This window comes from Leptosomus discolor, chromosome 1 (assembly GCF_034619465.1).
Source record: "Leptosomus discolor isolate bLepDis1 chromosome 1, bLepDis1.hap2, whole genome shotgun sequence".
Lineage (NCBI taxonomy): Eukaryota > Metazoa > Chordata > Aves > Leptosomiformes > Leptosomidae > Leptosomus > Leptosomus discolor.
In genome coordinates this window covers 87,599,939-87,615,738 of record NC_141391.1, presented here as the reverse complement: position 1 = coordinate 87,615,738, position 15,800 = coordinate 87,599,939, and the positions used below count along the sequence as shown (strand labels likewise).

At 38.3% G+C, this 15,800-nt stretch overlaps 1 protein-coding gene across 5 annotated transcripts in view; it reads right to left on the bottom strand.

Moving 5' to 3' along the window:
* CNKSR2 (connector enhancer of kinase suppressor of Ras 2) overlaps positions 1–15,800 on the bottom strand; it is a 214,524-nt gene that overhangs the window by 117,962 nt on the left and 80,762 nt on the right. For all 5 annotated transcript variants that reach the window (XM_086466800.1, XM_086466730.1, XM_086466873.1 and 2 more), the window contains exons 6-7: positions 9,813–9,932; positions 3,116–3,175 (exon numbers count right to left, since the gene is read on the bottom strand). In XM_086466800.1, coding sequence (XP_086322926.1) covers positions 3,116–3,175; positions 9,813–9,932 — 180 coding nt within the window. The remainder of the gene's footprint in view (positions 1–3,115; positions 3,176–9,812; positions 9,933–15,800) is intronic.

Below are 15,800 nucleotides of genomic sequence, written 5' to 3'. Positions count from 1 at the left end.
CTCTTTCTTTTTTTAAATGTATAAGCTGACCATTAAGCAAAAGATCATTCACGAAGTCCTCCTAGGAAGAACAAAGTGTGTCACATCACAGCTATATGTTCATTAGCTGGTAATCTGGTTCAACAGAGAGTTGAACAGATGAAAACACCTGTTGAGGAGGCTCACATACCAATACCATAGAAGCTATTCAGAATCTATTTACAATTTATTCTTCAGAATAGATTTAATTTTGTCCTTTAGGCTAAATGTTGTCAGTGTTCCATTCCCCCACTATACCCACACTGTCTGAAATACCAGTTTAGACCACCTGGAGCACATCTGCTGCATGCCCAGAGTGGAGATTTTGGTGTTATTTCTTCTGAAAGGCCTCCCTTCCCTGAGCTCTAAGGGCACCCCGCAAACTTAACCTGTGCACAGTAAGTGGGGAAACTGGGAGCACCTTTTTCAAAGTTATACTCCTGCTGGAGATGCACTGCATGCTATTAATTTAGAAAATACTATTTTCTATTGGGAAAAAAAAAAAATAATTACAAAACAGCCCTACTTGAAGAATACGTTTCTTTCATGAATTAAAAGAATCTCTCCAACATGGTCTAAAAGGGCTACTCAACAAGAAAGCTGTAATCTCTTGCTGGAGCAATACACCCTTTAGATTTGTTATTTCCAAATGAAAGAGAAAAGACATGAACCAGAAAGCTCAGCTTACTCTAATGCTACAGGACTACCAGAGATAAGCTCTTATGGGGCAGTGACCTGTGAGGAACCCTGCTCTCTCACAGTTCAAGTTTTAGAGCTCAGCTGCTTTGAATTGCAGAGCTCATGTGTTGGGAAAGATGGCTCTTTGTGAACAACAAGATCCAAACTCTAATGGGCTTTGTAGCTGGATACCAAACACCTCAAATGGCAAACAGAAAAAGCAGAACTGTGCTTAAAAACTGTGGTTACAAAGACTAATCTTTTACATAAATGTGGCTAGCATTGCCATGCTACTGTGTTTATCAAAACAGACAAGGGCTTCTCCGTGATCTTTCAGGAAAGCTTAAGACAAAAAGTCTGCCAATGTCTCATTTGGAGGAGCACAGTTGGAAAGAAAAAGGCCCCCAGATTTTCACAGAATCATCAAACTGTTTGGGCTGAAGGGACCTTTAAAGGTCACCTAGTCCAACCCCCTGCAGTGAGCAGGGACACCTTTAGCTGGATCAGGTTGCTCAGAGCCCTCTTCAACCTGGCCTTGAATGTTTCCAGGGATGGGGCTTCTACCACCTCTCTGGGCAGCCTGTGCCAGTGTTTCACCAACCAAGGGAAGAGAATTTGGATTCCTACCGTTTCCTAGAAGTTAAATTGTACCACAAAGAGTAAACATGTCAACATGAACAGGTCAGATCACATCTGCAAGATCATGACCTTGCTCTGGCCATGCTGCTTAGATGTTTCTCCTCCCATCTATCAGAATCATACTTGTTTCGTTGGGTTTTTTTTGTTTTGGCTTTTTTGGGTTTTTTTTTTTTGTTTGTTTTTAAAGGAAGCAGCTAGCAACTGTGTGCTTAAAAGCAAAAGACATCTTACTTTCTCTAAAGTGCTATTTATTTTCACAAATGTTTTAACACACAACAGTTTTTTCCCTAGATAGCAGACTGCAGTTCCTTGGTCTGCTGTGAGCACCTCCAAGGTGTTACAGTGAGTGAAAGAGTCAGTAACAACAGCAGAAAATTCATCACAACTGAAGCTTCCTGATGTGGCTTTAAATTATATTCATGAATCACAAAATATAAGAGTTTTGAGGGAATGCATCAAGATTTTATTTTTATCTTTGCCCCTGGGAAATTAAATCCAATATTAGTAAGTCATGAAGAGAAACGGTTCCTTTTTTTATCTGAGAAAAATCCAACTGTAAAAACCATCCTTTTTCTTTCATATATTTTCTAGATTAAGTTCAACTATGGTCCTGTTGGGTTTGTTTAGCTTCAATAATTTCTGATGATATCTGTAGCTGTAGGTCTGACTCCCTAGAATTTTGACTTCAACGTTGAAATTCATTACATTTTCCTTATTCTGAGACAGGTGGCATTCACACAAGTTCCACAACAGGCATGATCTATCGGGTATAACCCATGGATATCCTGTCCACAGCAGAAGAAAACAGAAAGAAGAAAGGATACCAGATTGCAGCTCCTACGAATGGATGCAAACAGCACTCCTATTCTATTAAGACATTAACAGAACCTCACTGCAGATCAGATGCAGCAGCTGTAAATACCACGTAGCTAGTTTGCACTTTCCACAGTATGACACACTAGCAGGATAAAACAAACATTTCTGACAGCTTCACTTGAGAAAATGCCATCAAAATCTTTGAAAGGAATTGCCTAAACCATTACGGAACAGTTCAGTGTTGTTTAGTGCTTGTTCCGTGTTCATTGAAGATAATGGATAGAAGCCTTTCCCCCTAAAATGATCATTTTGCTCACTTCCTAACAGACAGCCAGTTCTCTAAATATGGTGTACAAGGAAAGGCAGTTGTATTTCAAAGGCATTTGAAAAGTAGATAATATATCTTTGAAAAGATTATGTTTTGCTTGCTGTTTACTATCTTCAGTGAGAATTAGAACACTGGTATTAAGTGTTCCTTTCCATAGGCATTACTCAGAAGTTCATGCAGAAATATATGGTTATTTGCCAATGTGAAGGGATGTCCTTATTTCCATGCATGTATTTATTAAAAAGTAAAGCTCGAGAGATGGAAAATGTAAAAGCTATTTGTGTAATACTGCAGCAAACTCCAGCATATCAGCCTATACATAAGAAATTTATCTTTTATTCACAGAGCAAGGTAACTCCAAGACACCTACTTCCTATCTTGATCAACTGCAGCATTTTAGGTGTCTTGCAAGAACAAATCAAAACTGATTCTCCTGGTCCTCAGCTGAGAGGAACTCTTTCAATTCTGAGGTAAACAAGCACAAGCGTTTCTGCTGTCCAACATGCTATTGGTCTTCAACAGCCAACTAACACACTTTTGCAAGCAAAATGTAGTCTATAGCAAAGGGAAAGCATAAACCACAAGTAAGGTCAAAAAGGCTTCCAGGCCTGAACATACAGTATTAACAATACTTACATTTTCTGTTGTTCCAGTAATTACATGGAGACCATCATATGTTGATTTAATGTACATACCCTAAGAAAAAGACATCATGGGAAAGAATTTTTAAAGTGTTTCACAAACCATTACCATCCAAACATAACTTGCATATCTCTTTAAAAAAAAAAGCCTTCTTTCTCTTTTTTTTTTTTTTTTTTAAAGAATTGTGGACTTTTAATATATTATATGCCATGAGGAATTTGTCTCTGGATAGGAAATTGCTTTTTGATACACTTCAAGAACAACAGACCAAATGATTCTGGCCCTAATTAGAAATAGCAAACTAAAACTTTACCACAGTCATCTCCATAAAGACTCTACAGGTTTTTTTAATACATTTCTTCAACTACAAATATAGCAACATCTTATTACAAGAAAAAACAGAATTACAAATTGCCTTGGGATGATCTTCCATGAACACTTCTATTTTGCTTTGAAAGCTACAGAAGGCTTTAAAAGATCTGAAGTCTCTGGTAGGCAATGCTGCAAACATAACTTTCAAACTGATAATCAATGCTCTGAAGTGTGCCTGCAAAATGGCTCTAAGGTTTTCTGATAGCCTCACTCATCTCAGTGAACAGCTCAGCTATAAAACTCAATGATGAAAACTTAAGTGTCAACTCTGTTAGCTATCCCACTTCTTTTAAAAAAATATGGAAGAGGGACAGATGATGAACAGATAGAAGTTCCTGCACGAGTAGTCTGAGACAGTGCCTCAAATCTGTTTTTTTCATCATCATAATTCAAACATTTTTATAGCATCCACTCAGATAATGTGAAATAATTTGCATACACTAAGCATTCAAGAACTTCTGAGGAACCTATTTTACCCCAACCAGTTCACAGAAAGCAGGTAAATATTGAGCGCTTGAGTAAACATTCTCTCCATAAGCTACTTTTTCTCCTTTTAATTAGAGTGCCACAAAGAAGCTTGTTCCTAGTTGAGGAACAGCGTGCACTCACTGGTGATTAAATAGGGTAACGAGGCAAAGACAACCTATCAGGTTGGACTAATCTAATTTGGGATCAGAACTCACTGGTATTTCGGTAGTTAGAGCAAGAAAGTACAACCCCCCCTTAACAAAGTGGATGATATCCCCAGTAAAAAAAAAAAAATAAAAAAATAAAAAAAATGGGACTTTATTAATGTCTCAGGGGATGGGGCTCAAAACTAAACCCTTATTTCACTCTGCACAATACATAGCAGTAATGACATCAAATCCAGTTGACATGTTGGGCTGCCATAGCTAGAAGAGAACAGAGAAAGAATGTGCTCGTTACTATAGACAGAGAACCCCCAGCATCATCCTTCACCTTCCAGCTCTATGCACCTTCAGCAATTTTTCCATTGATTGGCTCCACACACATAGCTTCCTGTTTAACTCAGTTACGTCAAAAATAGAATGGCAATTTCTTATACATTTATCCTCACAACACCCCTGTGAGGTAGGGAAACACTAACATACATACATTACATAGTAATGAGCCACACAAGAGGCTGAGATACATTGGTATCTGTTATTTGGTATTCATACCTACCCTTGAACCACCAAAAACAAGGGCCTAAATTACTCTCTGGGTCCAGATCCCAGATCTAAGTGACCTAACCACACACCCCACGACATGGCAAGAGCTGAAATTACCATGACTTCATGGTGACAGGAACTATGAGTCAGGTCCCCACACAGAGCAATTTCTGAAGAAAGTCATGTCTTTGTTTTTATTGACAGTGTGTTACGGATTTCAACTTAAAGCATCAGGGTGAAAGTTGCAGATAAAATCTTACACTTAATCATCACACAGCATTTAGTTTTGTGCAAAGCTTTATTCTGAAGGATAGTTAAGGTCATCCAAGTATCCTGTCGTGGTGAGTGCAACTCACATCCAATCTAGTCTTTTCTGCAAATTTAAAAGACTTCGAAAAAGCAAAAGAAGAGAAAGGACTTTTGGAGAATTTTCTTTAAAGGCTAAGATCAAGATTTTGCACATATTAGGGAAGAGAGGGAAGAAGGAAGCTGTAAAAAAACCCCAGATTATACTTACTCCACATGTGCAAAATTAATAAATGTTACACTAGTACCATGCCACATGAATTTTGCAACAGCAAACATAACTCTGTTTACAAAGTAGCTTTTAAATGGGGAGAGGTAACTTTTTGCAACAGAAAGATGAGCTACCCTTTCACCCACGTTCCTCCACTCTTTGTTTTAAGTGAACAATATATGGGAAATAGTACAGAGAAAAGAATGTTTCTGGCTTACATTGTTTGATCTGGAATTGAAATAAGAATACCACAAACATTTACAAGTTTTCCCCTCTCTGCCTCCTTGCGGTTGCACAATATCAACAGCACTTCTAGAGATCAAGGGGGGGATAAGTGTGTGTGTTGTTCATCTGTACTGAAACAAATTGGCAGATACACATCATAAGTATCCAAAGATAATTCCATGGTCCCTATGAATTTACAAGAACCAGTTAGATCAAATAAAAGGAAAGATAATTCAGTTAATATGACTAAAATACCATAAGGTAACCACCCTAGTAGTCAAGAACAAAAGATTAAAGATCAGGTAACTCATGCTTAATTACATCAAAGACTGTCCTGATCAGTTACGGGGAGAAGTCTAATTTCAAACCAATCATTACATTTTATCTTGGTGTCAACTATTATTCAGTTAAGCGTTAGAAAAGAGACCCTGTGCCTTTTTTCCTTCCCCCCCCCCCTTTTTTTTTTTTTTTTTTTTTAAGAATGAAAACAGAACCTGATATACTTTTAACATGTTTTACATAATGCTGGATGGAAAAGAAAGGAAGATACTAATCCCATTTTATCACATAACTGAATTTTTACTCTTTCACTGTGACACCATCTTAATGGAGTCCCCTAAAGTTGCATGTGCCTCTTCAACCCCAAACAGTTCTCAGAACCCTATCCATAATCTTTTCCTAGCTCCTCCAGTATTTCAAACCAAATAACACAGGAGAATTATTAGGAGCAGTAGCACACTGGATTCCTGGAAAATACTACCTAGCCAGAGAGTCAGCAGTGCACCTTTAATCAGCTGCCACACCCTCCTGTATCTATGACATGTATTTTATGAGTGATTTTTTAGATGACAGGCTCATTGTGTGTTTGCTTCAGCAGGGAAAGAGGAACCCAAAACAATCAGTCTCATGTTCTGGTGAATTCACCTTTGCATTTCTGAATCTGGCAAGCTAGGTGAATAGCTGCAACTTGAAACCATACCACAGTACCTGAACTGACTAGGATTAAAATGATAATATGAACAGGAAAAAAATGAAATTCAAGATTAACCCTTGCCACAGTTCTCTGATATTCTGTTCTATATTAAAAATAAAGATAAAATAGAAAGGGAAAAACTTCCTAAGGAAAACTTGGTTACTTCCTTTTTGTCTAACAAAAGACGTACACTATCTCCTTCTTTGCTAAATACACTTATTGTTTTCAGTCAAGCAGTAGTATTTTTAAGTCTGTCTCCTGGCAAAAGATACTACCTGAGCTAGTCAGTTTTGTCTCTTTCTAGAACATGGGTAGTGTAAAAACACACAAAATTAAATTCTGCTTACTGATACAGATGAAACAACTTCCAAGTTCCTCACAAGAAAAAAAAAAAAAAAAAAAAAAGAAGAGATTACACATGGGAGCACGCTGATGATTGCAAAGCTGAACACATCAATCCATTTTAAGGCGTTTAAAATAATTTTCTACCCTGACGACTTGCTTTTCACCATTACTTCACAGCAACTGCAGGCCCTATCTCTTCCCACAGCACTACTCACTGGAGAACATATGTATGCAGCCAGTCACATAACCACACCTGGGAAACAAACCAGGGATAGAGGAGGAAAAAAAAAGGAAAAAAAAAAAAAATCAATACCAAAACCTACCCATAACACTGCTTTACCCAGTACACAAGAGTTTCCCCACATCACACCCTAACAACATTTTCTGCTTGCCAGGTTGTTTAGTTTGTTTTTCTGACGGGTGTCAGCTAGTTTTAGTATCTGTAAGACATTGTAAACCCTGCAACACTTTTACCTGTTCCTTCTGCATTAAGATACTAGTCTGCCAAATTACATTTACCTCTGACTGATACTTACGTTTCCACAAGAAAAGATCAAATACAGTGAAGGAACAGTTTGTACTGATTAAAACATCCTAATAGTGCTCCAATCTGTTTTAAGTTGTAAAAACGCCAACCATTTTCTTGGATGGATATAATTCCATCATATAATTACCAGATGAGTTTAGGGAATAGCAGTGTTTTCCAAACCTTTTATTTTCTTCTCTTCTTTCCTTTTTCTCTCCCTGATCTACTTTAGCTTGTTAGATACTCAATTTGAGACATGTTATTCTGCTTATGCTAGGTGACAAAAAAAAAATCTTCCCAGTTAGCAGCCATCCTTGTCCTTTTCCTTCTGCTTGAAGTCTTTCCATCTTTATAGAAGATTTTATGTAGTGATCAGTAGAACCAGCACAGAACTGTCATGTGGGTCAAAAATCTAGAAGAAAGTTGACAATAATCCATTTTTTCACCTCCATCATTGCACAAATCCTGGAAGAAGGTCCAGAAGTATCGAGCTTCACATTCATCCAAGTGCTCCTGATGTGCAGAGGATATTCACAACTCCAAGCTCTACCATCAGTTCTTAAACTGACACACTTAGCTCTCAACAGGGTATGCATTCACTGCATCTTAACTGAAAGATATTAGTTCAAAAAACAAACATACAAAGCCCCCCAAAAAACCCCCAACAACATAAGAGCAACCTGACAAAGATGACCTGTTAGTAAGAGTGGCACCATAATAAACTGAAAGGTATGAGATATTCACCCTTCTGGCACAAATATATCGTCCTTGGTGCCTGCTCTGCAGAGCTCACAATCTAGAGGAGACAGCACAATACAGAGGCAACAGAATAGTGGCATACAGGCAAGGCTAAAGGGGAAAAAAGACACAACTGTATCAAAATAGCATTGTATCCTTCTAAGGCTTGTACACTGCACAGTTGGTATTTTCCATTTGTAAAAAAATCATATAATTATTTCTACGACAATGACATGGTAGTCCTCAGTCAGCATCAAGACCCTGTTCAGTCGGTTCACAAACACATATTAAAAGAAAAAGCCTTGCCTCAAAAGCTTCCAGTTTAAACAGACAAGACAGACGGAGGATGTAAAACAGAGGCGCACGAGGGGAACAGATTCTCTATCTCATCAGCTACCCAGCAGGAACAGACCCATGAAACACATTCTTATTTACAAAACTAACACTGAACATTTTTCAGTTACCAGGGCTTAACAGCACCCTACACAGATTTAAATGAGGAAAAAAACCAAAACAGTCATAAGACAGAAAGCAAAAGAAAAAAAGTTCAGAGAAGAATGGACAGAAATCCAAAAAATGTGATTGAGAGAAAGGGGAAGATTTTTTCATTACAATAGAAGACAGGATTTCAAAAGGTTGACTGCAGCAATCTGGTGGAAGAGTTAATATTACAGGAGAAAGAGGGAGGAGAGAATCCATGAAAAGCTGAAATCCTGGAGGACTAGTTTAAAATGGATTTAGAGATAAAAAAGAAAGGCAGTGGAGAAAGGGAAAATAAATAGCAGACTAAAACAAAGGATGGGGCAATATTTACTTATCCAAATGTTTGGGGGTTTTCTCATATTTTAATTGTGTTCTTCCAAAAGAATAGACAATTAATTTAGCGTATAATTGCTCCATATAACTTGGTATACCAAATTCATCAAAAAAATAAACGAAACCAAAACTCAAACTCCAATAGCAACCAACCCACAAACCAAAATAGTCTCCAAAACTACACCATTCAAATAACTTCAAAAACCTGCTGCAGAGTACAGCAGTAGCCCTTCTTATCCAAGAAAATGGAAGGAGAATAAACTCGGGCAGAAGTTGCAAAAGCTATTTCATTAGGAAAAAACGGTTAACTGTGTTCCAATCACCTTCAGCTACCCCCAAGGATTGTGGGAAGAGATATTAATAGTGATGTAAAGTTGTACAGCTGTAATTGTTATTACCATTGGTTTTTTTCTGTGCAGTGGGTATTGGATACTTGAGTAAACAAGAGATCAATGGTCAACTCTTGAACAACAAACATGGGATGGCTGCTCTGAGCCTTTACAAGCACCTGATTAAGCATGCAGAGTTCTTGCCATAAAATTCAATAAGCTACTTCTCAGCAGTTCTGTAGAGCCCTTGAATAACTTATAAAATAGCTTTATATCCCAGAGATACTATGAAGCATATTCCAGAATTTGACAGGTTTTGTGCATAAGCCCACGCAAACTTCTTGGTTGAGTTGATCTTAGCAATTTAAATCCCTTCAGACTTCAAGATCCCAGAACAATCTGAACCATTTTTCAAAAGCTGGTATAAATGGTAAGAACTTCTCACTCATTTCTCCCTGTTCACTAAACTCTTTGCATACATCAGTCAGCCTTATAAAATACTTCCCTGTTGGCCCAGCTTCAGGAGAAACCAAACTAGCACGAGAAATCAAACTATCCTCAGACTTTAAAATAGAAAAGGCTAAAATGTCCTATCCTTTTCCATACATACAACTTATTTAAAGAAAAAATCGCTTTCTCATCCTGGATGATGGGTTTAATTAACTGCGTACTTCTTACCAGCCCTTCACTTGGCTTGATGTTTGTAAGCTGGATCACTTCAAGGTGGGCAGACTGGGAAACCAGTGGATCAGAAGAGAGCGAGATAATGTGATCACAAACTCCAGAGAGAGTTTTACACTAGGAAAGAAATAAGAAAATAAAATGTCACAATAAGCATACTATTGCTATCTATTTGCAGATCAGCCTACAATTTAAACCACTGCATTTTAAAAGTACATATTAAATCACACTGCTGAACCTACAAGGCAGACGGAATGGAGGAGGAGGAAGGAAAGGCCTCAGTCAGCAGCAAAATACAAAATCCGTTTCCTATGATGACCATGAACTGACACAGCGCCAGACCAGGGAAGAACAAGAGGCAAACGCTTTTGCATCTGAGTCAAGAGAAAAAGGGACTGCGCGAGCTGCTCCCATGCGCTCTCAGGGTTAGGTGCTCTGCCTCCAAGCTGTGCTCAGGCACACCAGGAGGGGCAGGAGCTCCAACCCCCCTCCTCTCTGCCCACATCTTTTGCAGACATTAAGTGCTCCCAAACCCCACTAATTTCTATTGAATGTGCAGATGTACAGCACTGACGAAAATCAGGCTCTTTAACGATGACGGGTAACTCCCATTAACTCTGAAGTTTATTCTATACTAATAAAACATTCTAATTGACTTTGGACCGAGTTTCTCATGTTTTACTGCTGCCAAGTATGATTTACTATCGCAGGCACGAAGATTACAATAAATAAGCACTTCACGATGGGATAATTCCTAAACCTGTTATCCTTGGCCGCCTCTTCACAGCAAGACAGAAATAAAAAAGTTTCTAAAAAGGCTGGGACTGTCAAATGTGCACCTCCTCATCTCTCACTCCCTGAACACCTTCCTGGAAGCAGGGAAGGTGTGATGTTTTCCTATCATTCTCTCATGTCTCTAAGTAAGTGATTTTTGAGAGACTCAATGTTTTCCGTGAAGTCCCCTTTCAGCAACTAAAACCAGTTTCTCGGTTCAGGTTTCCAAATGTGTGTTTAGTCAGCAAATTCAGAGATTAGGACATTCTTCTGGTCCTGAAACTGTGGGTACCTCCAAAACCAATTAAGAACCATCTTAACTGCTCCCAAATTCAAAAGATGAAAGGCTAACCTGTCTCCTCAAATGACTGAAACACAACTGCATGCAACTGCTGCACCAACCACTCTTCCAAGATCGCAAAGCATACTTCTTAAAGTAAAAAATATCTACAGCAATGGTACGGAAAAATAATATAAAACTGGATGTAACCTCCCTGCCAAATCACCATTATAACTCCAAATGCCAAACTACCAATATCTTATGTAAAAAGGAAATTAAAAAACTTAAGTGATAAAAGCAAAAAACCCATATCCAGTGACAGCGAAATCTTAATCCTGTTACAGACCATTATATTGGGATTTTGTCCTCTTTAAATTATTTACAAACAGTTGGAAGTTTAGGTTTGTATATAGATGGCTTATTTTATTGAACAATAATGTTCTAGAATGAATAAACAAATCAGAATCAAATGGAAAATATAACAAAATTTGTATCATCAATGACCTCCTCCCAGAGATAATAATACTCCCTTCAGGCATAGACACACACACACACAAACACATACGCCCCTACCCCTTCTGCTTTATCCTTATTTCATGATGCAAAATCATTACTGAAAAAAGGAAGTCAAGAACATATATAAAATGGGGTTAAGAATGCTTTGTGCTTTACCTGAATTAGGAAGAAGTGCAAAAGTGGGTTTTTACAGTTTTTTGGATAAATGAAAATTGTTTTGAGCTGACATTTTAAAAAGGTAAAAATGAGATAAAGTTCCGTAATAAAAATGTATGCTTAGATTTCCTGTTTGAATTTTTTTAATACAACACTGGCATGTTATTTGTATTTTCATCTTTCTTGTAACTGCACTGACAATAATTAGAAAATTACAGAACACTTGGCTCTACACATGCAAAGCGATTATAAATTATAAATTATTCTCTGAGGATGAAAACTGATTTTTTCATACATCTTTAGACCTGTATTCACCCACTTACTCTTCCTATTCTCTTCTAAAACTACTAAATTTAGGGGGTCCTTGGCAGTTTCAGAGAAACTTCTATTTACAATGAATTAATGTATGATTTTTTTTTTCTCCTATTCCCAACTGTTGCATTGCAAAGAGATGCCAAAACGCACAGAAAAAGAGTGTTCCTACCACCTAACACAAGGTATGCCATTTCCAGTTCACAGATGCGGCTCCTCATTAAACAAAAGTCCTCAGCTGCCTTGACAGACGATGAGGAAAGGAGAGGAGTGAGGCAAGTCCAGGATGCAGCATGGAACAGAAGCCTAAGCTGAGACGCATTAAATAGCTTCCTGGAGCAGCTGCTCTTCCTCTGCCTTTCTGTGAGAGGGGTACAGACAGTCTACACAGTAAGCCTATGGAGATCAGCAATATGGTTAAATTGCTTGCAATCCTAAAACAAGGTGGTGTGAATATTCCCCAAGAGGAGCTCTGGGAATATTGGATACCAAAATCACCAAGTTACTATGATAAAAAAATGTGCAATATGCTTCCATGCATTTCTAAAAGATTATTGTTTTTCGGGTCTTGTGGCTTTCTTTCCATCTTAGGCATTCATACTGCTGCCCAACAGCACAATATTGTGACCATGCTAAGCACAATAAACGAACCACAGCAAAGTCCCTAGAGAAGACCCTATGATTTGAGGATGCTCTTTCAGATTAAGGCTTCAAATTCTATGACCTTTCCAAAATGTAAATACTCATTCAACATGCGGGGATGCATACATAACTGTCTTCCTAGAAAAATGATATTTAGGAGCAAAACTCTGCTGCATTATTATATAATCTTTTCCACTTCATGAGTACTCAAATCTCACAAGAGTGAAGACAAAAGTTGAAGACGCAGAACTTCTAAAGCTCTACTAAGTATTATCAGATTTATTACCATATATTAGTATCAGAGGTGACTGGAAACAGTAAAAGAAAACAGAAGGTACAGAGAAGTGAAAATGAAAGTTCTTGATACTTCTCTTAGTTTCTGACCAACAGAATTGGCTCTTTTTCTTCTAATAGAGCACTAGCAGATCTGAGTGATTCCATAAGACAACATGCTATGAACTCACTGCACCCATAAAGAGAGAAACAGTCACTGGATAATAAGACCTAATCACAACATCATCTGCTTAGTAATTATAGAATAGTTCTGTCCAGCAAACCTATTTCATTTAAACAAGTTTTGCTTTGCTTGTGGGAACTGTCTTTTCCTTTGGAGGGGAAAGGATGTTTGCTGTAGGAGGAATTTGAATGTAAGACTCACTGCTGTTGCATAGCAAACTGGCATATTCACTTCACCCAAACTTCCAAGGAATAACTAGCTAATTTGTTTTTAATTAACTGCTCATCTAATTTTAAGACTACTACACATTTCATTTCAGTTTTCTTGTTCCAGGACAATTTCAAGACCTTGAGAACAAAAAGCAATTTCTTTTAGAAAATGGGCCTGGGTTCTGCCCAACCATAGAAAACTTTCAGCTGCTACAAGAAAATATCTAACAAATCCTTTAGTTTTCTTCTGAAAGAAGCAGCCTGTTTCTGTTAGAGTGCTTACAAGCTTCCCTTATCTATTATACATTTATGTAATTTTGGTTAAATACTCCTTGATTAAAGAGTTGAACAGTAAGTAGGATCAAGTGTCTATTTGGCTTGTAAAAAAGGCAATTTTTCATGAACTCTTGAGCTTGCCCACAGCCCGGACAGAAAGGGGCCCACTCTTACACAGCAGGTATCCTCTCCCCACTGAAAAGACAGGGTACGCATCCTCACGCTGGAAACATGGCCAGAGGCTGATGCAGGCAAAATAATGCATTTTTCCTTGCCTTTACCCTCAGAAATATCTCATTGATCATTTGTGAGTTGTTTTTGTGTGAGTCTGTGTTTGTGGAGGATGGGAGAAGGAAGAGGAGGGAAATTCAGGCCCAGGAACATACCAGAGCTTGGATGGCTCTGGGACACATTCGTAGGGTACAGCCATGTCAGTTTACAACAGTGTAACCACTGGCTCTTAATGCAGTTGCTGTCCAGTTCCTGCCCAGATTACTGCTGTTGAACTAATTGGCCAAGGCTTTTAATATACAAATCAGCATCGATCAGCCTTTTCACCAGGAGCATGCTTCCTCCCTATTAGGCCTTTTTATGGAAAAACACCTTGGACCTATTCAGTGGATCAGGACCTTCCATGGCAAAGATGCTGCCACATGGCACAGGAACAATGGTAATTTAGTAGAGACAACATGCTACTGTATTTAGAAAATGCCCAGGTAAACTGCCTTTGACTTCTCTATGTTCCCCTTCCTAAACAGTTCACACTGTGGCTCAACAGATTCATTCCTTATTCATTCAAACAACAACCCTGCGTAAATCTAGAGTTATGTGTGATGCTACTTTACACCTAGCTTGACTACATTTTTCTTAAGCTCCCCAGACTTCACCGGAGCTTTCATCTTGGCAGATGCAAGAAATACAGGGGGTTTAGTATTACTCTTTTTTATTTAATGGAAAGTAACAGACTGATGTAATATTTTGCACGTAGGCTACTCAATTAGTTTGCGTAGAAGAAAAGCACACAAACTGCGCTTTTGTTACCTATTTTTGTTCCTAACAATTTATGAATGTATCATTTTTCAGAACAAGCTGTATCATAGATGTGTATTATAGTTACACTAAAATCGGATTACAGTACTACAACCCTGTTCTCTCAAATGGTAGTTACCTTGTGTTACTTCACAAAACAACATTTCTGTTTACGAAAACATCGTGAACAAGATCAGGCTCCTTTAGCTTTTGTAACTGTGGACTTCCCGCTGTCATGCAGTACTAGCTACAGTAAGACACACAGGAAGATAAGCATCCAATTGCTCCTACAAAAATCAGCAGGCACTAAAAATGCTTGGCCTTTCTCAAGCTGCACTCAGCTTTCACGGTGCTAGGCATCTGAACAAATGAAAAGGATTTGGCCAGGCCAAAAAAAGCAGCAAGTTACAAAAGATTAACTGAGAGAAATCAACAGATGATTGCATTTTCTCCTTTTGTCACACAGTCCCTGTTCTCACTATAAGCCTTACAGTGATGACTTCAGTTCTCTTTTGCAGTAACTCATCACCGCACTTTAGCAATAAATTCTCCTCTATTCAGTGACATAATTGCAGATTGTCGCTACATCACAGTCTTTATGTGCAAAGCTAAATGATTCAAAGGAGGATGAAAAATATCACTACACAGCACCTAGGACATCACCTAGGTGTTTGGTAGACATTCAGGAGAAACATTTTCTTTCAGTAGGCAACTAGTTTACACTTCAGGGCGTAAAGAATGAAAGATAACACCCAGTCTCTACTTGTATTTTTTGACTGTAGTCTATCAGTTTCTAACAGATTTTCCACAATTGCTCCTTCTTTCAGCCAGGGGGATGAGGACCTAAAAGGTGACTAAATTAGATTTGCATCTGTTCTGATTCTCTGTGGCTACTTCAATTCGTGCTGGGAAAACGTCTGTCTTCTGCAGCAGAGAGGCAGGACTTAGGGACACTGCTAGCTTCAGAGGCCTCCACAAGCCATGGCCCTTCCTCAAACTGTTCATTTGTTATCTGTTCAATTCAGGCAGCTCTAGGGTCACCAAGCATTTCTGGTTAAGCAAACAGACTTGTGTTTGTCCCTGTCTAATTTTATCCAGGCTAGTGACCAAGCTTAAATCTACCTTGCCAAGTATTTGCAATACTGGATTAAACACATTCCCAGGGCTGAGGACACGAAAAGCACCAGCCTCCCCATCAACTCTCTCACCTACGTCATTTGAATGAGGGACAGGATGCCAATAACACACATGGACATTCAAGGCTAAAGTAAGAAAAAAACATCTTGGCAATGTTAAGATTAATCCGTTCGAAGAATAAAAAAGCTCAGTTATTT